Source organism: Petromyzon marinus, chromosome 69 (assembly GCF_048934315.1).
Source record: "Petromyzon marinus isolate PM22_M1 ecotype Great Lakes invasive population chromosome 69, UKy_Petmar_22M1.pri1.0, whole genome shotgun sequence".
Lineage (NCBI taxonomy): Eukaryota > Metazoa > Chordata > Hyperoartia > Petromyzontiformes > Petromyzontidae > Petromyzon > Petromyzon marinus.
This window is the reverse complement of record NC_133735.1, coordinates 6,372,997-6,397,405: the sequence shown is the minus strand read 5'-3', so window position 1 is coordinate 6,397,405 and position 24,409 is coordinate 6,372,997. Positions and strand designations below refer to the sequence as shown.

Sequence of the window (24,409 nt, the reverse complement as noted above, 5' to 3'; positions counted from 1 at the left end):
ATAGGGCAGTCTGTGCACAAACGCCTCCCTCCCTCAGCATTTCACTTGGGAGATCATCTCTGCCCGGTGCCTTTCTTGGCTACAGACTCTGGATCGCCTTCAATACTTCCTCAACAGATGTCACCTCAGACAGCCGCTCACAGGGGGTGACTTCCTCTTCCAATATTTGAGGCACCGCAGCCTCAGCAGGGTTATCCCCACTTTTTCCCACGATGTTTTCCATGTGGAGGGATTTCCCCTCCCCCAGTACTTCACAGAAATGATCAGCAAATCTGCAAACCTGTTCCTGGGGGTCGGAGATTGGATCACCATTTTTTCCCCTAATGATGGTAATAGGTGTGGCACTGCAGGTTACTTTTTTGATGGAATTAAATAGAGAATTGTGATCGCGGGCCATTGAGGCAGACTCCATCTCCTCAGCAACCCACGACCACCACCCATCCTTGCAGCACCTCACGGCTCCCCGAACCTCCGAGCGAAGGTGGCGGTAAGCCTCCTCATTCTCCGACATGGGATGCTGTAGCCGATGAGGGTGAGCCTGTCGCTTTTTCTCAGCCAGCTTGAACACCTCCTCTGTCAACCAGGGTCTCTGGGGAGGTCTGGACCGCGTACCCAAAGCAGCGATTGCAGCTGCCTGAGTCACAGTCCTTAATCTCACCCATTTACCCTCGAAATCGGAGGAATAGGGGTCGATGCCAACCCCAGCCGCAAGCGATGATGAAATTCTCGCTTGCAACTTTAATCAGCTAGCTGAGACCAGGCCACCTTAGGATTGAGTGGAAGAATGGCAGGCGCATTTTACAGATGATTAGTCGATGGGCAGAGGGTAGATCAGCTCCACAGTAGGCCCTGGTGTCAAAGACATTGGCCCGCATCCGCTGTTCTGTCACTACGTAGTCCAGCAGATGTTCTTGCTTGGAACCGGCATGCATCCATGATGTTGTGTGGATGCGCCGATGCAGGAACAGCGTGTTGGTAATTACAAGCCCATGGGCTGCACAAAAATCTAGCAGCCTCCTACTGTTGTTGTTGAGCTGATCTGGCCCATGCCTTCCAATCACTCCAGACCAGGTGCCAGCATCATGACCAACTCGGGCATTGAAGTGACCCAACAAGATGACTCTATCCCGAGGGGCCACTTTATCCAGCACCTGTGACAGGAGGTCATAGAAGGCATCTGACTGATCGGCCTTGCCTGCATCCCTCCACGGATGTTCGTCTTCCGTGGGGGCATAAGTAACCACGACCACCACTCCTTGCCTCCGGTTGATGGGAAGACGAGCCCAAAGTAGCCTGGAGCTTACATCTTCCCACACCTCACCGCCACGCTCCAACGCCCCTTCATTCTTTTGTTCAAAAGAAGAGCCACACTCTGTTTTTTGGCAGTCTGCTGCCCCGAGTAGAGGACTGTCCACCCCTCATCGTGGCAGGAGCCAGAGCCGGTCCACCGGACCTCCTGAATACCACAGAGATCCAGGCGGTACCGGTCCAGCTGCCAACAGAGGAGTGGCAGCCTCCCCTCCGCAATGAGCGTTCGAATATTCCACGTTGCTACCGTAGTTGCATTTTATTGTTTCTGGAGGAGCCCCGAGGGTAAAGATTCAATCTCCTTGCTCCGCCAAATGTGGTTTGGCCAGGAGACGTTATAGATGCCTGTCCCCACAGAGCCTCCGGCACAAGCTTGTTAATTAAAATTTTCGGTCGTAGTTTAGTGGTAATTAATTGAAGGTGGAGGGGTTCCCAGCCCCTCGCACCTGTCCAGAGCCCCCATTTAGCCGCTGTGGTGGTCACAGATGCCATGAGGGGAAAGGCCACTCGAAATTGGCCCTCCCCCCCTCAGCACTGTCCACGACAGCGTTGCACGTCCTGCACCACGAGGAGGTAGAGGGTTGTTTTACATAGACTTATCACACAGAGACCCATAGACTCACCAAACAGAGACCCACAGACTCACCACACAGAGACCCATAGACTCATCAAACAGAGACCCATAGACTCATCACCAAGAGACCCATAGACTACTCATTTGAGACCCACAGACTCAGACAGGGTATCATAGACTCATCACACAGAGACCCATAGACTCATCACACAGAGACCCATAGACTCATCACCAAGAGACCCATAGACTCATCACCAAGAGACCCATAGACTACTCATTTGAGACCCATAGACTCACACAGGGTATCATAGACTCATCACACAGAGACCCATAGACTCATCACACAGAGACCCATAGACTCATCACACAGAGACCCATATACTCATCACACAGAGACCCACAGACTCATCACACAGAAACCCACGTACATAGAGACCCGCTAACAGCTCCACCTTTGTCTCCCGCAGTGGTGAACCCGATATTCTGTCAGAGCAAGGCCGATGGTCTGTACGCAGACCCCTCAGACTCCCACAGCTTCTACCACTGCTCCAATTCCCAGACGTACCACAAGCAATGCCCATCCAACCTGGTGTTCAACCCGGCCATCAGCGTGTGTGACTGGCCCGGTACGCATCGCACATTAACCCCATCCATTCACTCATTCATTCATCCATTCACTCATTCACCCGCCCATTTGTTCACCTACCCACTCGCAAGCTCATTCACCCACCCATTCATTCATTCACCCACTCATTCATTCATTCATCTACACACTCGTACGCTCATTCAGCCACCCATTCATTCACCTTCCCACTCATTCATTCTTTGACCTATCCACTCGCACGCTCTTTCACCCACTCATTCATTCATTCACCTACCCACTCGCATGCTCATTCACCCACCCACAGACGACTCACAGAGAGAGCTTTAGGCTGATCACACAGAGACCATACTCATCACACAGAGACCCTCAGACTCATCACACAGATACCCACAGACTCATCACACAGATACCCACAGACTCACCACACAGAGGCCCACAGAATCCTCACACAGAGACGCACAGACTCATCACATAGAGGCCCACAGACTCATCACACAGAGACCCGTAGACTCATCACACAGAGACCCATAGACTCATCACACAGAGACCCATAGACTAATCATTTGAGACCCATAGACTCATCACACAGAGACCCATAGACAACTCACACAGTAGAGACCCATAGACTACTCACACAGTAGAGACCCATAGACTACTCACACAGTAGAGACCCACAGACTACTCACACAGTAGAGACCCACAGACTACTCACACAGTAGAGACCCACAGACTACTCACACAGTAGAGACCCATAGACAGCTCACACAGTAGAGACCCACAGAACACTCACACAGTAGAGACCCAAAGACTACTCACACAATAGAGACCCATAGACTACTCACACAGTAGAGACCCATAGACTACTCACACAGTAGAGACCCACAGACTACTCACACAGAGACCCACAGACTACTCACACAGTAGAGACCCACAGACTACTCACACAGTAGAGACCCATAGATTACTCACACAATAGAGACCCATAGATTACTCACACAGTAGAGACCCACAGACTACTCACACAGTAGAGACCCATAGATTACTCACACAGTAGAGACCCATGGATTACTCACACAGTAGAGACCCATAGACTACTCACACAGTAGAGACCCATAGACTACTCACACAGTAGAGACCCACAGACTACTCACACATTAGAGACCCACAGACCACTCACACAGTAGAGACCCACATACTACTCACACAGTAGAGACCCACAGACTACTCACACAGTAGAGACCCACAGACTACTCACACAGTAGAGACCCACAGACTACTCACACAGTAGAGACCCACAGACTACTCACACAGTAGAGACCCACAGACTACTCACACAGTAGAGACCCACAGACTACTCACACAGTAGAGACCCACAGACTACTCACACAGTAGAGACCCACAGACTACTCACACAGTAGAGACCCACAGACTACTCACACAGTAGAGACCCATAGACTACTCACACAGTAGAGACCCACAGACTACTCACACAGTAGAGACCCACAGACTACTCACACAGTAGAGACCCATAGACTACTCACACAGTAGAGACCCACAGACTACTCACACAGTAGAGACCCACAGACTACTCACACAGTAGAGACCCACAGACTACTCACACAGTAGAGACCCATAGACTACTCACACAGTAGAGACCCACAGACTACTCACACAGTAGAGACCCACAGACTACTCACACAGTAGAGACCCATAGACTACTCACAAAGTAGAGACCCACAGACTACTCACACAGTAGAGACCCACAGACTACTCACACAGTAGAGACCCACAGACTACTCACAGCAGAGACCCACAGACTACTCACACAGAGACCCAAAGATTACCCACACATTGAGTCTGTGTCTGTGTCGTAGGTGCAGGTGAAGGTGCAGGTCAAGTCGCAGCAGCGACCACCCAGGGTCACAACATACCGGGTAAGCCCTCAACTCGTGTCGACTCCACCCTCCACCCACACTCCCCTCCATCTCCGTTGCACGCCTTGATGAGGGTGTCGTGGCCTCTGTAGAAGCCGGGAGGGTGAAGGTGGTGATGGTGGTGATGGTGGTGGTGATAGTGGTGGTGATGATGATCATCACCACCAACAACAACCGCCATTCGCCACTAGGTGGCGGTGACGTCACCACGATGCTTGTGCCAGGCCATGTAACTGTTGTTATCATGTCATATAGGGCAGTCTGTGCACAAACGCCTCCCTCCCTCAGCATTTCACTTGGGAGATCATCTCTGCCCGGTGCCTTTCTTGGCTACAGACTCTGGATCGCCTTCAATACTTCCTCAACAGATGTCACCTCAGACAGCCGCTCACAGGGGGTGACTTCCTCTTCCAATATTTGAGGCACCGCAGCCTCAGCAGGGTTATCCCCACTTTTTCCCACGATGTTTTCCATGTGGAGGGATTTCCCCTCCCCCAGTACTTCACAGAAATGATCAGCAAATCTGCAAACCTGTTCCTGGGGGTCGGAGATTGGATCACCATTTTTTCCCCTAATGATGGTAATAGGTGTGGCACTGCAGGTTACTTTTTTGATGGAATTAAATAGAGAATTGTGATCGCGGGCCATTGAGGCAGACTCCATCTCCTCAGCAACCCACGACCACCACCCATCCTTGCAGCACCTCACGGCTCCCCGAACCTCCGAGCGAAGGTGGCGGTAAGCCTCCTCATTCTCCGACATGGGATGCTGTAGCCGATGAGGGTGAGCCTGTCGCTTTTTCTCAGCCAGCTTGAACACCTCCTCTGTCAACCAGGGTGTCTGGGGAGGTCTGGACCGCGTACCAAAAGCAGCCATTGCAGCTGCCTGAGTCACAGTCCTTGATCTCACCCATTTACCCTCGAAATCGGAGGAATAGGGGACGATGCCAACACCAGCCGCAAGCGATGATGAAATTCTCGCTTGCAACTTTAATCAGCTAGCTGAGACCAGGCCACCTTAGGATTGAGTGGAAGAATGGCAGGCGCATCTTACAGATGATTAGTCGATGGGCAGAGGGTAGATCAGCTCTACGGTAGGTCCCGGTGTCAAAGACATTGGCCCGCATCCGCTCTTTTGTCACTACGTAGTCCAGCAGATGTTCTTGCTTGGACCCGGCATGCATCCACGATGTTGTTTGGATGCGCCGATGCAGGAACAGCGTGTTGGTAGTTACAAGCCCATGGGATGCACAAAAATCTAGCAGCCTCCTACCGTTGTTGTTGAGCTGATCTGGCCCATGCCTTCGAATCACTCCAGACCAGGTGCCAGCATCATGACTAACTCGGGTATTAAAGTCACCCAACAAGATGACTCTATCCCGAGGGGCCACTTTATCAAGCACCTGTGACAGGAGGTCATAGAAGGCATCTGACTGATCGGCTTTGCCTGCATCCCTCCACGGATGTTCGTCTTCCGTGGGGGCATAAGTAACCAGGACCACCACTCCTTGCCTCCGGTTGATGGGAAGGCGAGCCCAAAGTAGCCTGGAGCTTACATCTTCCCACACCTCACAGCCACGCTCCAACGCCCCCTTCATTCTTTTGTTCAAAAGAAGAGCCACACCCTGTTTTTTGGCAGTCTGCTGCCCCGAGTAGAGGACTGTCCACCCCTCATCGTGGCAGGAGCCAGAGCCGGTCCATCGGACCTTCTGAATACCACAGAGATCCAGGCGGTACCGGTCCAGCTCCCAACAGAGGAGTGGCAGCCTCCCCTCCGCAATGAGCGTTCGAATATTCCACGTTGCTACCGTAGTTGCATTTTATTGTTTCTGGAGGAGCCCCGAGGGTAAAGATTCAATCTCCTGGCTCCGCCAAATGGGGTTTGCCCAGGAGACGTCATAGATGCCTGTCCCCCCAGAGCCTCCGGCACAAGCTTGTTAATTAAACATTTCGGTCGTAGTTTAGTGGTAATTAATTGAAGGTGGAGGGGTTAACTGCCCCTCACACCTGTCCAGAGCCCCCATTTAGCCGCTCTGGTGGTCACAGATGCCATGAGGGGAAAGGCCACTCGAAATTGGCCCTCCCCCCCTCCGCACTGTCCACGACAGTGTTGCACGTCCGGCACCACGAGGAGGTAGGGGGTTGTGTTACATATACTCATCACACAGAGACCCACAGACTCATCACCAAGAGACCCATAGACTACTCATTTGAGACCCATAGACTCACACAGAGTCTCATAGACTTATCACACAGAGACTCATCACACAGACACCCATAGACTCATCACACAGAGACCCATAGACTCATCACACAGAGACCCATAGACTCATCACACAGAGACTCATAGACTTATCACACAGAGACCCATAGACTCATCAAACAGAGACCCATAGACTTATCAAACACAGACCCATAGACTCATCACACAGAGACCCATAGACTCATCACACAGAGACCCATAGACTTATCACACAGAGACCCATAGACTCATCACACAGAGACCCATAGACTCATCAAACAAAGACCCATAGACTCATCAAATAGAGACCCATAGACTCATCACACAGAGACCCATAGTCTCATCAGACAGAGACCCGTAGACTCATCACACAGAGACCCACGTACATAGAGACCCGCTAACAGCTCCACCTTTGTCTGCCGCAGTGGTGAACCCGGTATTCTGTCAGAGCAAGGCCGATGGTCTGTACGCAGACCCCTCAGACTCCCACAGCTTCTACCACTGCTCCAATTCCCAGACGTACCACAAGCAATGCCCAGCCAACCTGGTGTTCAACCCGGCCATCAGCGTGTGCGACTGGCCCGGTACGTATCGCACATTAACCTATTCACTCATTCACCCATTCACTCATTCACCCACCCATTCGTTCACCTACCCACTCGCACGCTGATTCACGCACCCATTCATTCACCTTCCCACTCATTCATTCTTTCACCTACCCACTCGCACGCTCATTCACCCACCCATTCGTTCACCTTACCACTCATTCATTTCTTTCACCTACCCACTCACACGTTGATTCACCCACTCATTCATTCACCATCCCACTCATTCATTGATTCACCCACCCATTCATTCACCTACCCACTCAATTATTCTTTCACCTACCCACTCGCACGCTCATTCACCCACCCATTCATTAATTTTCCCACTCATTCATTCATTCACCCACCCATTAATTCACCTATCCACTCGCACACTCATTCACCCACTCATTAATTCAATCTTCCACTCATTCATTAATTCACCCACTCATTCATTCACCCACTCATTCATACACCCACCCATTCATTCACCTACCCACTCGCCCGCTCATTCACCCACCCACAGACGACTCGCAGAGTGAGCTGTAGGCTGATCACACAGAGACCCATAGACTCATCACACAGAGACCCTCAGACTCATCACACAGAGACCCATTGACTCATCACACAGAGTCCCATAGACTCATCACACAGAGATCCATAGGCTAGTCATTTGAGACCCATAGACTCATCACACAGAGACCAACAGACTCATCACACAGAGACCCACAGACTCATCACACAGAGATCCATAGACTCATCACACAGAGACCCATAGACTCATCACACAGAGACCCATAGACTCATCACACAGAGACCAACAAACTCATCACACAGAGACCTACAAACTCACCACACAGCGACCCATAGACTCATCACACAGAGACCCAGACTCATCACACAGGGACCCACAGACCCATCGCACAGAGACCCACAGACTCATCGCACAGAAACCCACAGACTCATCACACAGAAACCCACAGACTCATCACATAGAGACCCACGTACTCATCACACAGAGACCCACAGACCCATCGCACAGATACCCACATACTCATCACATAGAGACCCACAGACTCATCACATAGAGACCCGCTAACAGCTCCACCTTTGTCTCCTGCAGTGGTGAACCCGGGATTCTGTCAGATCAAGGCTGATGGTCTGTACGCAGACCCCTCAGACTCCCACAGCTTCTACCACTGCTCCAATTTCCTGACGTACCACAAGCAATGCCCAGCCAACCTGGTGTTCAACCCGGCCGTCAGCGTGTGCGACTGGCCCGGTACGCATCTCACATTCACCCCATCCACTCATTCACCCACCCATTCATTCACCTGCTCGCTTGTACACCTACTCAACAACAACAACAACCGCCATTCACCACTAAGTGGCGGTGATGTCACCACGATGCTTGTGCCAGGCCATGTGCACCTTGAGGCCACGTGAAGTGTCGAACGCCCGCTGGCAGCAGGTCACGGGGCAGACCCAGGTGCCGCGGGTCGACTGACTGAGACGACTGGCTGATGCACCACCTGTGCCCCCTACTGTGCCAAACTGCTGTGCTTTAGCCACCCGGCGCTCCGCTCGTTGTTGTGAGCGCCATGAGGGGAATGACCAATCGAAATTGGCCTTCCCCCCCAGGGCACTGCTCACCACACCGTTAACATCCGGCACCAACTCATTCACACACTCACACAATCATTCACGCAAATACACACACACTCAGTAACCCATTCACCTCACCACTCGTTCACTCACCCACCCATTCACTCATTCGCCGACTCACTTATACTCCCCCTCATTAATTCACTCACTAATTTGCTCATTCACCCACTCGTTCACCCACCCATAGACTCGCTTTGCATAGAGACCCACAGACTACACATACAGAGACCCACAGACTATTCACACAGTAGAGACCCACAGACTACTCACACAGTAGAGACCCATAGACTACTCACACAATAGAGACCCACAGACTACTCACACAGTAGAGACCCACAGACTACTCACACAGTAGAGACCCACAGACTACTCACACAGTAGAGACCCACAGACTACTCACACAGTAGAGACCCATAGACTACTCACACAGTAAAGACCCACAGACTACTCACACAGTAGAGACCCACAGACTACTCACACAGTAGAGACCCACAGACTACTCACACAGTAGAGACCCACAGACTACTCACACACAGTAGAGACCCACAGACTACTCACACAGTAGAGACCCACAGACTACTCACACAGTAGAGACCCACAGACTACTCACACAGTAGAGACCCACAGACTACTCACACAGTAGAGACCCACAGACTACTCACACAGTAGAGACCCACAGACTACTCACACAGTAGAGACCCACAGACTACTCACAAAGTAGAGACCCATAGACTACTCACACAGTAGAGACCCATAGACTACTCACACAGTAGAGACCCACAGACTACTCACACAGTAGAGACCCACAGACTACTCACACAGTAGAGACCCACAGACTATTCACACAGTAGAGACCCACAGACTACTCACACAGTAGAGACCCACAGACTACTCACACACTAGAGACCCATAGCCTACTCACACAGTAGAGACCCACAGACTACTCACACACAGTAGAGACCCACAGACTACTCACGCAGTAGAGACCTACAGACTACTCACACAGTAGAAACCCACAGACTACTCACACAGTAGAGACCCACAGACTACTCACACAGTAGAGACCCACAGACTACTCACACAGTAGAGACCCATAGGCTACTCACACAGTAGAGACCCGTAGACTACTCACACAGTAGAGACCCGTAGACTACTTACACAGTAGAGACCCACAGACTACTCACACACAGTAGAGACCCACAGACTACTCACGCAGTAGAGACCTACAGACTACTCACACAGTAGAGACCCACAGACTACTCACACAGTAGAGACCCGTAGACTACTCACACAGTAGAGACCCACAGACTACTCACACAGTAGAGACCCACAGACTACTCACACAGTAGAGACCCGTAGACTACTCACACAGTAGAGACCCATAGACTACTCACACAGTAGAGACCCACAGACTACTCACACAGTAGAGACCCGTAGACTACTCACACAGTAGAGACCCATAGACTACTCACACAGTAGAGACCCACAGACTACTCACACAGAGACCCACAGACTACTCACACAGTAGAGACCTACAGACTACTCACACAGTAGAGACCCACAGACTACTCACACAGTAGAGACCCATAGGCTACTCACACAGTAGAGACCCGTAGACTACTCACACAGTAGAGACCCGTAGACTACTTACACAGTAGAGACCCGTAGACTACTCATACAGTAGAGATCCACAGACTACTCACACAGAGACCCATAGACTATGCCCACACTGAGTCTGTGTCTGTGTTGTGTGTGCAATTCCAGAAAACGTCGCACAAGCGACCACCCAGGGAATCACCGTACCACGTAAGCCCTCAACTCGTGTCATCTCGAGGCTACACAGGGGACCTTTGTCTGTGTGTCTATATGGTACTGCTGCTGCTACTCACAGCACTTGCCCCTACATCCCTGCTAGAGGCTACACGGGGGACCTTTGTCTGTGTGTCTACAGGGCACTGCTGCTGCTACTCACAGCACTTGCCCCGACAGCCCTGCTAGAGGCTACACGGGGCACCTTTGCATTTGTGTCGATAGGTCCTGATACTAACAGCACTTGCCCCTGCCGTCTGTTAGAGGCTACACGAGGCATCTTTGTCTGTGTGTGTATCAATAGGAGCTGGTCGCTCACAGCCACTTGCCCCCTTCCCTCTGCTAAGAGGCTACGCGGGTCACCTTTGCCTGTCGTGCGCAGCGTTCGTGGCGAACTTCTGCGAGGCCAAGGCGGACGGCATGTTCGCAGACTCGCAGAACAGCAACGCCTTCTACCACTGCTCCAACCACAACACCTACCACAAACTCTGCCAGCAGGGCCTGGTGTTCAACCAGGGGCTCGGAGCTTGCGTGTGGCCAAGCCAAGGTGAGTCGGCTGTCTGTGTGGGTGCTGTGTGTGGGTGCTGTGTGTGGGTCTGTGTGTGCTCTGCCTCTGTGTGTGTGTGCACGTGGTCCGGAAAAACAACCCCCCACCTCCTCGTGGTGCCGGACGGGCAACGTTGTCGTGGGCAGTGCTGTGGGGGGAGGGCCGATTCCGATTGGCTCCTCCCCTCACGGCGTCTGTGACCACCACAGCTGCCAAACAGTGGGCTCTGGATGGTTACGAGGGGCTGGTAACCCCATCCACCTTCAATCAATTACCGCTAAACCACGACAGAAATTTTTTAATCATAAGCTTGTGCCGGAGGCCCCGGGGGGACAGGCTTCTATGACGTCTCCTGGCCAAACCCCATTTGGCGGAGCCAGGAGATTGAATCTCTACCCTCGGGGCTCCTCCAGAAACAAGAAAAAGCCACTACGGGTGGCCACGTGGAATGTTCGAATGCTCACTGCGGAGGAGAGGCTGCCACTCCTCTGTTGGGAGCTGGACCGGTACCGCCTGGATCTCTGTGGTATTCAGGAGGCCCGGTGGACCGGTTCTGGCTCCTGTCACCATAAGGGGTGGACAGTCCTCTACTCGGGGCGGGAGACTGCCAGTGTGTGGCAGTCTCATGACGGGGGCGTGGGAGCGTGGCGGTGAGGTGTGGGAAGCTGTAAGCCCCAGGTTACTTTGGGCTCGCCATCCCATCAACCGGAGGCCAGGAGTGGTGGTCGTGGTTACTTATGCCCCCACCGAAGACGAACATCCGTGGAGGGATGCAGGCAAGGCCGATGAGTTAGATGTCTCCAATGACCTCCTGTCACAGGTGCTGGCTAAAGTGGCCCCTCGGGATAGAGTCATTTTGTTGGGTGACTTCAATGCCCGAGTTGGTCATGCTTTTGGCACCTGGTCTGGAGTGATTGGAAGGCATGGGCCAGATCAGCTCAATAACAACGGTAGGAGGCTGCTAGATGTTTGTGCAGCCCATGGGCTTGTAATTACCAACACGCTGTTCCGGCATCGGCGCATCCAAACAACATCATAGATGCATGCTGGGTTCAAGCAAGAATATCTGCTGGACTATATAGTGACGGAACAGCGGATGCGGGCCCATGTCCTTGACACCGGGACCTACCATGGAGCTGATCTGCCCACTGACCATCGACTTGTCATCTGGAAGATGCGCCTGCCATTCTTCCACTCCGGTGGTGGGTGTACACCCAGGACCCAAATCAAACCCTTAGTGGCATGGTCGCAGCTAACTTATGAAAGTTGGAAGCGAGAATTTCATCAACGCCTTTAGCTAAGGTTTGCATCGTCCCCCACTCCTCCTGATGTCGAGGGGAAATGGGCGAGATTTAGGACTGTGACTCATGCAGCTGCAATGGCTGCATTGAGTACGCGGTCCGGACCCCCCAGAGACCCTGGCTGACAGAGGAGGTGTTCCGGCTGGCTGAGAAAAATCGACAGGCCCACAGTCATTGGCTACAGCATCAAAAAAGTGACCTGCAGTGCCACACCTATTACCATCATTAGGGGAAAGAACGGTGATCCAATCTCCGACCCCCAGGAACAGGTTTGCAGATTTGCTGAGCATTTCTGTAAGCTCCTGGGTGGGACATCCCTCAGCCTGGATAATAACGTGGACAAAGTGGGGATGACCCTGCCGGGCTGCGGTGCCTCAAATATTGGAAGAAGTCACCCCCTGTGAGTAGCTGGCTGAGGTGCCATCTGTTGAGCAAGACTGAAGGCGATCCGGAGTCTGAGACCAGGAAAGGCACCGGGCAGAGATGATCTCCCAAGCGAAATGCTGAGGGAGGGTGGCGTTTGTGCACAAACTGCCCTATATGACATCATAAGAACAGTCTGGACCACTGGACGGGTTCCACAGAATTGGAAGGATGCCCTGCTGGTCCCCCTCTTTAAGAAGGGGGACCGCACAGACTGCAATAACTACAGGGGTATCTCACTCCTCAGTGTACCGGGAAAGGTCCTGGCAAGGATTATTCAACATTGCTTTGCTAGGCATGCTGAGGAGAGGCTTGCGGAGCCCCAATGCGAGTTTCAGGAAAGGGCAGTCCTGCAGGGATTCTATATTTTCTGGCCATCTGCTACAACAGAGGTGTAGGCATTTCCAACAACATCTACATCTCTGCTTATTGACCTGGTCAAGGCCTATGATACCATCAGTAGGCCTGGGCTCTGAGTTGTTCTTCGTGCTTTCGGAGTCCCTGACCCTTTGCTCACGATCATTAAGAGCCTTCATGATGGTGAGCGGGCCCGGGTAAAACTACGTGGCCGGGAGTCAGAGCCATTCCCTGTACACCTTGGAGTATGACAGGGATGTCCTCTGGCTCTCACATTATTTAACATCTATTTCGACCACGTAGTTCATGAAGCCTTTAATAGCTGTACCGGAGAAATTTCCATCTGGTACAGATATAATGGGAGGCTGATCGATGCCCGGGTGCAGTCAAGGGATGGCTCCCTATTGCTCAACTACCGTTATGCATGCCGATGATTTGGTAATAGCTGCTCATTCAGAGGAGGAGTTGGAGACGCTGCTGCTGAGACTGGAGCGTGCCACTAAGAGATGGGGCCTTACCATCAGCCCCACCAAAACTAAGCACCTGCCTGGGTATTTTGTACCATCGGACACTCCACCCCCACAACTCCCAATTGGTGATGGGGAAGTTGTGGAGAGAGTGGAGAGTTTCCCATACCTGGGCAGTGTGCTTATGACCGCCTCCAGTTTAACAGCAGAAGTCTCACTCCGAATCAGTCGAGCAGCATTATCTTTTCATCGGTTGCGTAACGCTGTGTGGAAGCTACCTGGTCTGTCGCTCCGCACTAAGCTTCAGGTCTTCTAGGCCACGGTCATTCCCTCCCTTCTCTACGCTTGCGAAACGTGGACCCCCCCTAATGGAACATCTTCGCCGGTTAGAAACATTTAGGCTTGCCTGCCTACGATCCATCCTGGGTTTAACCAGGCTGGATTGTGTGAGGAGCTCACAAATCCTTGAAAGATCTGGGCAAGGTCCCATCGGTGAGCTCCTCCGGCAGGCAAGGCTGCGTTGGCGATAGGGCAGCAGTTGTGGACAGAGTGGAGAGCTTCCCAAACCCTGTGGATTTTTCTCTGGGTCCTCCGGTTTCTCCCCTCCACATTTAAGAATCGACGTCACCACCACGCTGTCCTAGAGTTGTTTGGCTGCTGCCGCTGCTGCTGCTGCTGTAGATTCACACGTGGTGGTGACGATGGCGATGGTGATGGTGACGACGACGATGATGATGATGATGTCAGCCACTTGGGTTGAGCTTTTGTGATGGGCCAGGTTGCTTCTGAAAAAGAGCTCCTACACAGCATCTTAGTGGTGGGGCTGGTGGTGGGGGTGGAGGAGGTGGTAGTGGTGAAGGAGGTGGTGGTGGTAGTGGTGGAGTTGGTGGTGGAGGTGGTGGTGCTAGTGGTGGTTGTACATGTGGTGGTGGAGGTGGTAGTGGTGGATTTGGTGGTGGAGGTGGTGGTGCTAGTGGTGGTTGTACATGTGGTGGTGGAGGTGGTAGTGGTGGATTTGGTGGTGTAGGTGTTGGTGCTGGTAGAGATGGTGGTGGTACAGGTGGTGGTGGTGCTAGTGGTGGTGGTGCTAGTGGTGGTACAGGTGGTGGTGGAGGTTGGTGGTGGTACAGGTGGTGGTGGAGGTGGTGGTGCTGCTGGTGGTGGCGTTGGAGTAAATCCGTGCCACCTTTGTCTCTCTCTGTGTGTGAGCCCGCAGGAGTCTAAGTTGGAGTCACGGGACATCCAGGCGGTGAAGGCGTCTCCTACAATGTCACCATCACCACCACATCACCACCCTCATCATCACCATCAATTTACTACCAACATAATCACCACCACCATCACGACCACATCACTACCATCACCATAATCATCGTGACTACCATCACAACCACATCGCTAACATCACCACCACATCACTAACATCACCACCACATCACTACCACCACCACTATCACTACCATCACCATGATCATCATAGGGGCTGATGTTGCTACTCGCTACTAACAGCACTTGCCCCTACATCCTGCTAGAGGCTACACGGGGGACCTTTGTCTGTGTGTCTATAGGGCACTGCTGCTACTAACAGCACTTTGCCCCTACACCCTACTAGAGGCTACACGGGGGACCTTTGTCTGTGTGTATATAGAGCACTGCTGCTGCTACTCACAGCACTTGCCCCTACAGCCTATTAGAGGCTACACGGGGGACCTTTGTCTGTGTGTCTATAGGCACTGCTGCTGCTACTCACAGCACTTGCCCCTACAGCCTGCTAGAGGCTACACGGGGGACCTTTGTCTGTGTGTCTATAGGCACTGCTGCTACTCACAGCACTTGCCCCTACAGCCTGCTAGAGGCTACATGGGTGACCTTTGTCTTTGCACCACACACGTCTCTCAGGATTGCACAAAGTGCTTTGGGGGTGAAATTTTGGGGCAATGTGATTGGGTGAAGTTCCTAATAAAGTTGATCGGTGTTCTGCACGATGACTCCACTTCCACGACTTTGATTGTTCAGATTAAGATGTCGCTGTGTGTGAGTAGTCTGTGGGTCTCTACTGTGTGAGTAGTCTGTGGGTCTCTACTGTGTGAGTAGTCTGTGGGTCTCTACTGTGTGAGTAGTCTGTGGGTCTCTACTGTGTGAGTAGTCTGTGGGTCTCTGTGTGAGTAGTCTGTGGGTCTCTGTGTGTGTGAGTAGTGTGTGGGTCTCTGTGTGAATAGTCTGTGGGTCTCTACTGTGTGAGTAGTCTGTGGGTCTCTACTGTGTGAGTAGTCTGTGGGTCTCTCTACTGTGTGAGTAGTCTGTGGGTCTCTACTGTGTGAGTAGTCTATGGGTCTCTACTGTGTGAGTAGTCTGTGGGTCTCTACTGTGTGAGTAGTCTGTGGGTCTCTACTGTGTGAGTAGTCTATGGGTCTCTACTGTGTGAGTAGTCTGTGGGTCTCTACTGTGTGAGTAGTCTGTGGGTCTCTGTGTGAGTAGTCTGTGGGTCTCTGTGTGTGTGAGTAGTGTGTGGGTCTCTGTGTGAATAGTCTGTGGGTCTCTACTGTGTGAGTAGTCTGTGGGTCTCTACTGTGTGAGTAGTCTGTGGGTCTCTCTACTGTGTGAGTAGTCTGTGGGTCTCTACTGTGTGAGTAGTCTATGGGTCTCTACTGTGTGAGTAGTCTGTGGGTCTCTACTGTGTGAGTAGTCTGTGGGTCTCTACAGTGTGAGTAGTCTATGGGTCTCTACTGTGTGAGTAGTCTGTGGGTCTCTACTGTGTGAGTAGTCTGTGGGTCTCTACTGTGTGAGTAGTCTGTGGGTCTCTACTGTGTGAGTAGTCTGTGGGTCTCTACTGTGTGTGAGTAGTATGTGGGTCTCTACTGTGTGAGTAGTCTGTGGGTCTCTGGGTGAGTAGTCTGTGGGTCTCTGTGGGTATCTGTGTGTGTGAGTAGTCTATGAGTCTCTACTGTGTGATTAGTCTATGGGTATCTACTGTGTGAGTAGTCTGTGGGTTTATACTGTGTGAGTTGTCTGTGGGTCTCTACTGTGTGAGTAGTCTGTGGGTCTCTACTGTGTGAGTAGTCTATGGGTCTCTACTGTGTGAGTAGTCTGTGGGTCTCTACTGTGTGAGTAGTCTATGGGTCTCTACTGTGTGAGTAGTCTGTGGGTCTCTACTGTGTGAGTAGTCTGTGGGTCTCTACTGTGTGAGTAGTCTGTGGGTCTCTACTGTGTGAGTAGTCTGTGGGTCTCTACTGTGTGAGCAGTCTATGGGTCTCTGTGTGTGGGTGTGAGTAGTTTGTGGGTCTCTGTGTGTGTAGTCTGTGGGTCTCTGCTGTGTGAGTAATCTGTGGGTCTCTACTGTGTGAGTAGTCTGTGGGTCTCTACTGTGTGAGCAGTCTATGGGTCTTTACTGTGTGAGTAGTCTATGGGTCTCTGTGTGTGGGTGTGAGTAGTTTGTGGGTCTCTGTGTGTGTGAGTAGTCTGTGGGTCTCTACTGTGTGAGTAATCTGTGGGTCTCTACTGTGTGAGTAGTCTGTGGGTCTCTGTGTGTGTGAGTAGTCTGTGGGTCTCTGTGTGTGTGTGTGAGTCGTAACAACTACAGGGGCATCTCACTCCTCAGGGTGCCGGGAAAGGTCCTGGCAAGGATTATTCAACATCGCCTTGCCAGGCACGCTGAGGAGAGGGTTGCGGTGCCCCAATGCGGTTTCAGGAAAGGGCGGTCCTGCACAGATGCCATATTTTCTTTCCGTCTGCTACAGCAGAGGTGTAGGGAATTCCAACAAGACCTACATCTCTGCTTTATTGACCTGGTCAAGGCCTATGATATCATCAGTAGGCCTGGGCTCTGGGTTGTTCTTTGTGCTTTCGGAGTCCCTGACCTGCTGCTCACGATCATTAAGGACCTTCATGATGGTGAGCAGGCCCGGGTAAAACTACGTGGCCGGAAGTCGGAGTCACTCCCTGTTCACCTTGGGGTGCGACAGGGATGTCCTCTGGCTCCAACATTATTTAACATATATTTCGACCACGTAGTTCGTGAAGCCTTCAATAGCTGTACCGGGGGAATCTCCATTTGGTACAGATATAATGGGAGGCTGATTGATGCCCGGGTGCGGTCAAGGAATGGCTCCCTATTGCTCAACCACGTTATGTATGCCGATTATTTGGTAATTGCTGTTCACTCAGCGAAGGAGTTGGAGACGCTGCTGCTGAGACTGGAGCTTGCCACTAAGAGGTGGGGCCTTACCATCAGCCCCAGCAAAACTAAGCACCTGCTTGGGTATTTTGTACCATTGGACACTCCACCCCCACAACTCCCAATTGGTGATGGGGAAGTTGTGGAAAGAGTGGAGAGTTTCCCATACCTGGGCAGTGTGCTTATGACCGCCTCCAGTTTAACAGCAGAGGTCTCACTCCGAATCAGTCGAGCGGCAATATCTTTTCATCGGTTGCGTAACGCTGTGTGGAAGCTACCTGGTCTGTCGCTCCGCACTAAGCTTCAGGTCTTCTCGGCCACGGTCATTCCCTCCCTTCTCTACGCTTGCGAAACGTGGACCCCCTTAATGGAACATCTTCGCCGGTTAGAAACATTTAGGCTGGCTTGCCTACGATCCATCCTGGGTTTAACCAGGCTGGATTGTGTGAGGAGCTCACAAATCCTTGAAAGATCTGGGCAAGGTCCCATCGGTGAGCTACTCCGGCAGGCAAGGCTGGGTTGGCTGGGTCATGTAGCCAGCATGCCCAGCCACCGCATGCCGAAACAGCTTTTGTTCGGCCGGAACGAGGGGGCTAAATGGGCGCGCCACGGGCTAGAGAGGACGTGGAGCTGAGTGGACTTGCCGATGACTGGTACCAGCGGTGTCAAGATCGGCCTCTGTGGAGGAGGCTCGTGAAGGACGCTACTGGGCAGTTGGAGGCAGTCGCCCTCCAACAACAACGGAGGGCGGAGGAGCGACGCCCACAACAACGATCGGAGCGCCGTGTGGCTAAAGCACAGCAGGTTGGCACAGTAGGGGGCACAGGTGGTGCATCAGCCAGTCATCTCAGTCAGTCGACCCGTGGCACCTGGGTCTGCCCCGTGACCTCCTGCCAGCGGGCGTTCGACACTTCACGTGGCCTCAAGGTGCACATAGCCTGGCACAAGCGTCGTGGTGACGTCACCGCCACTTAGTGGCGAATGGCGGTTGTTGTTGTTGTGTATACGCGCGTGTATGTATGTACGTGTGTGTCTTTGTGAGTGTGTGCGTGTGTGTGTACATGTATGTAGTCCGGCAAAACAACCCCCTACCTCCTCGGTGTCCGGAAGGGCAACTCTGTCGTGGACAGTGCTGTGGGGGGAGGTCCAATTCCGATTGGCTCCTAACCTCATGGCGTCTGTGACCACCACAGGGGCTAAACGGGGGCTCTGGACGGGTGCGAGGGGCTGGTAACCCCTCCACCTTCAAAAAATTACCACTAAACCACGTCTAAAATATCTAACTAATAAGCTTGTGCCGGAGGCCCCGGGGGGACAGGCGTCTATGACGTCTCCTGGTCAAACCCCAATTGGCGGAGCCAGGAGATTGAATCTCTACCCTCGGGGCTCCTCCAGAAACAACGAAAAGCCACTATGTGTGGCCACGTGGAATGTTCGAACGCTCACTGCGGAGGAGAGGCTGCCACTCCTCTGTCAGGAGCTGGACCGGTACCACCTGGATCTCTGTGGCATTCAGGAGGTCCGGTGGACCGGTTCTGGCTCCTGCCACCATGAGGGGTGGACAGTCCTCTACTCGGGGCAGCAGACTGCCAAACAACATGGTGTGGCTCTACATATGAACAAAAGAATGAAGGGGGCGTGGGATCGTGGGGGTGAGGTGTGGGAAGCTGTAAGCCCCAGGCTACTTTGGCCTCACCTTCCCATCAACGGGAGGCAAGGAGTGGTGGTCCTGGTTACTTATGCCCACACCGAAGACGAATTTCCGTGGAGGGATGCAGGCAAAGCGGATGAGTCAGATGCCTTCTATGACCTCCTGCCACAGGTGTTAGCTAAAGTGGCCCCTCGGGATAGAGTCATCTTGTTGGGTGACTTCAATGCCTGAGAGGGTCATGATGCTGGCACCTGGTCTGGAGTAATTGGAAGGCATGGGCCAGATCAGCTCAATAACAACGGTAAGAGGCTGCTAGATTTTTGTGCAGCCCATGGGCTTGTAATTACCAACACGCTGTTCAGGCATCGGCGCATCCACACAACGTCATGGATGCATGCCGGGTCCAACCAAGAACATCTACTGGACTACATAGTGACGGACCAGCGGATGCGAGCCCATGTCCTTGACACCAGGACCTACCATGGAGCTGATCTGCCCTCTGACCATCGACTTGTCATCTGTAAGATGCTCCTGCCATTCTTCCGCTCCGGTGGTGGGTGTACACCCAGGACCCCATTCCAACCTAAAGTGGCCTGGTCTCAGTTATCTGATGACAGTTGCAAGCGAGAATTTCAACATCGCCTGCGGCTGGAGTTGGCATCGTCCCCCACTCCTCCTGATGTCGAGGGTAAATGGGCGAGGTTTAGGACTGTCACTAATGCAGCTGCATTGACTGCTTTGGGTACGCGGTCCAGACCTCCCCAGACACCCTGGCTGACAGAGAAGGTGTTCAGGATAGTTGAGAAAAAGTGACAGGCCCACTGCCATCGGCTACAGAATCCCACGTCAGAGAATGAGGAGGCTTACCACAGCCTTCGCTTGGAGGTTCGGAGAGCCGTGAGGCGTTGCAAGGATGGGTGGTGGTCGTGGGTTGCTGAGGAGATGGAGTCTGCCTCAGTGGCCCGCGGTCACAAATCTCTATTTAACTCCATCAAAAAAGTAACTTGCAGCGCCACACCTATTACCATCATTAGGGGAAAAAACGGTGTTCCAATCTCCGACCCCCAGGAACAGGTTTGCGGATTTGCTGAGCATTTCTGTGAGGTCCTGGGGGAGGGAAAATCCCTCAGCCAGGAAAACATCGTGGCACAAAGTGAGGATGACCCTGCTGAGGCTGCGGTGCCTCAAATATTGGAAGAAGTCACCCCTTAAATTTTGATTTAAAGCTTTCGTGACTGCAGTAATTCATATTCTTAGTTTTTTCGGTAAAGTCACGTTGAAGAGAAACAACAAAATAATAATATATATAAAACAATAAAAAATTCTCACGACGTTTCGACCATAACTCAAACGGTCATCTTCAGGTGTGTTGGTTTGCATAAATTTATTTTTAAACGGCGCATTTATTTATTAAAAAAAAAACGTTAGCGCCACGCGCAGCGATTTGGCAGTTTACCCAGGACAGTCCATCTATATTCTGAAAAGAGGAGGGGAGAGACGAATTTTTTTATAATGTATGCTGTCTGAAAGCCACTGTAAGCGTGAACAATCAATTAAGAACTGAAATGGTTTATCAAATCTTTCCAATGATTGCTAAGATAGAATCCATCTTCTCGGTTGAAATGGTCTCTGTGCTTGTATATGTGGATAGCCTCATGAACGAATCTCTCATGGAAGCCAGATGGCTTACAAAGAACCTCTGTCTTGGAAAAGTCAATGGCATGTGAGCCTACTGAATTAGAACAATGATCTGCTACGGCCGAGGTGTTGGTCCTACCGTGTTTAAGGTCTGCTTTGTGTTCACGAATGCGGTCCGAGACATGGCGTTTGGTTTCTCTGTAAAATATGTGATTCCGGACATACAATACCCTGGTGTCTACAAACTAAGTTGCCTCTGTGGTAGTAGTTACATTGGAGAAACCAAACGCCATGTCTCGGACCGCATTCGTGAACACAAAGCAGACCTTAAACACGGTAGGACCAACACCTCGGCCGTAGCAGATCATTGTTCTAATTCAGTAGGCTCACATGCCATTGAATTTTCCAAGACAGAGGTTCTTTGTAAGCCATCTGGCTTCCATGAGAGATTCGTTCATGAGGCTATCCACATATACAAGCACAGAGACAATTTCAACCGAGAAGATGGATTCTATCTTAGCAATCATTGGAAAGATTTGATAAACCATTTCAGTTCTTAATTGATTGTTCATGCTTACAGTGGCTTTCAGACAGCATACATTATAAAAAATTTCGTCTCCCCCCTCCTCTTTTCAGAATATAGATGGACTGTCCTGGGTAAACTGCCAAATCGCTGCGCGTGGCGCTAACGTTTTTTTATAAATAAATAAATGCGCCGTTTAAAAATAAATGTATGCAAACCAACACACCTGAAGATGACCGTTTGAGTTATGGTCGAAACGTCGTGAGAATTTTTTATTGTTTTATATTTATTTTATTATTTTGTTGTTTCTCTTCAATGTGACTTTACCGAAAAAACTAAGAATAAGTCACCCCCTGTGAGTGGCTGGCTGAGGTGCCATCTGTTGAGGAAGTACTGAAGGCGATCCGGAGTCTGAGACCAGGAAAGGCAGCGGGCAGAGATGATCTCCCAAGCGAAATGCTGAGGGAGGGCGGCGTTTGTGCACAGACTGCCCTATATGACATCATAACAACAGTCTGGACCACTGGATGGGTTCCGCAGGATTGGAAGGATGCCCTGGTGGTCCCCCTCTTTAAGAAGGGGGACCGCACAGACTGTAACAACTACAGGGGCATCTCACTCCTCAGTGTGCCGGAAAAAATCTTGGCAAGGATTATTCAACATCGCCTTGCCAGGCACGCTGAGGAGAGGCTTGCGGAGCCCCAATGCGGTTTCAGGAAAGGGCGATCCTGCACAGATGCCATATTTTCTGTCCGTCTGCTACAGCAGAGGAGTAGGGAATTCCAGCAAGACCTAAATCTCTGCTTTATTGACCTGGTCAAGGCCTATGATACCATCAGTAGCCCTGAGCTCTGGGTTGTTTTTCGTGCTTTTCAAGTCCCTGACCCTCTGCTCCCAATCATTAAGGACCTTCATGATGGTGAGCGGGCCCGGGTAAAACTACGTGGCCGGGAGTCAGAGCCATTCCCTGTACACCTTGGGGTGCGACAGGGATGTCCTCTGGCTCCCACATTATTTAACATCTATTTTGACCAAGTAGTTCGTGAAGCCTTCAATAGCTGTACCGGGGGAATCTCCATTTGGTACAGATATAATCGGAGGCTGATCGATGCCCAGGTGCGGTCAAGGGATGGCTCCCTATTGCTCAACCACGTTATGTATGCCGATGATTTGGTAATAGCTGCTCATTCAGAGGAGGAGTTGGAGACGCTGCTGCTGAGACTGGAGCGTGCCACTAAGAGATGGTGACTTACCATCAGCCCCACCAATATTAAGCACCTGCCTGGGTATTTTGTACCATCGGACACTCCACCGCCACAACTCCCAATCGGTGAAGGGGCAGTTGTGGAGAGAGTGGAGAGTTTCCCATACCTGGGAGTGTGCTTATGACCGGCTCCAGTTTAACAGCAGAGGTCTCACTCCGAATCAGTCGAGCGGCAATATCTTTTCATCGGTTGCGTAACGCTGTGTGGAAACTACCTGGTCTGTCGCTCCAAATCATCGGCATACGTAACGTGGCTGAGCAATAGGGAGCCATCCCTTGACCACACCCGAGCATCGATCAGCCTCCCATTATATCTGTACCAAATGGAGATTCCCACGCTACAGCTATTGAAGGCTTCACGAACTACGTGGTCAAAATAGATGTTAAATAATGTTGGAGCCAGAGGAAATCCCTGTCGCACCCCAAGGTGTACAGGGAATGGCTCTGACTCCCGGCCACGTAGTTTTACCCGGGACCGCTCACCATCGTGAAGGTTTTTAATGATCGTGAGCAGAGGGTCAGGGACTCCAAAAGCACGAAAAATAACCCAGAGCCCAGGCCTACTAATGGCCTTGACCAGGTCAATAATGCAGAGATGTAGGTCTTGTTGGAATTCTCTATACCTCTGCTGTAGCAGACGGACAGAAAATATGGCATCTGTGCAGGACCGCCATTTCCTGAAACTGCATTGGTTCTCCGCAAGCCTCTCCTCAGCGTGCCTGGCAAGGCAATGTTGAATAATCCTTGCCAAGACCTTTCCCGGCACACTGAGGAGTGAGATGCCCCTGTAGCTGTTACGACTCACACACACAGAGACCCACAGACTACTCACACACACAGAGACCCACAGACTACTCACACAGTAGAGACCCACAGACTACTCACACACCCAGAGACCCACAGACTACTCACACAGTAGAGACCCAAAGACTGCTCTCACAGTAGAGACCCACACACTACTCACACAGTAGAGACCCACAGACTACTCACACAGTAGAGACCCACAGACTACTCACACAGTAGAGACACATAGACTACTCACACACACACAGAGACCCATAGACTCCTCACACACACAGAGACCTAGACAGTCTACTCACACAGAGACCCACAGACCACTCACAAAGAGACCCACAGACTACTCACACAGAGACCCACAAACTACTCACACAGTAGAGACCCACAGACTACTCACAGTAGAGAACCACATACTACTCACACAGTAGAGACCCTTAGACTACACACACAGAGACCCATAGACTACTAACACAGTAGAGACCCTTAGACTACTCACACACAAACATAGACCCATAGACTCCTCACACACAGAGACCCACAAACTACT

At 51.7% G+C, this 24,409-nt stretch overlaps 1 protein-coding gene across 13 annotated transcripts in view; it reads left to right on the top strand.

Annotated features, from left to right (window-relative positions):
- Positions 1-15,796, top strand: part of LOC116957072 (chondroitin proteoglycan 2-like) — a 44,538-nt gene extending 28,742 nt beyond the window's left edge. For 11 of the 13 annotated variants that reach the window (XM_076055033.1, XM_076055031.1, XM_076055030.1 and 8 more), the window contains 7 exons: positions 2,350-2,508; positions 4,361-4,420; positions 7,087-7,245; positions 8,369-8,527; positions 10,675-10,716; positions 11,102-11,266; positions 15,031-15,796. In XM_076055033.1, coding sequence (XP_075911148.1) covers positions 2,350-2,508; positions 4,361-4,420; positions 7,087-7,245; positions 8,369-8,527; positions 10,675-10,716; positions 11,102-11,266; positions 15,031-15,038 — 752 coding nt within the window. In that variant the 3' untranslated portion in view covers positions 15,039-15,796. The remainder of the gene's footprint in view (positions 1-2,349; positions 2,509-4,360; positions 4,421-7,086; positions 7,246-8,368; positions 8,528-10,674; positions 10,717-11,101; positions 11,267-15,030) is intronic. The other 2 variants (XM_032978999.2, XM_032979002.2) reach the window with 2 other exon arrangements.
- The last annotated feature ends 8,613 nt before the right edge of the window (positions 15,797-24,409 follow it).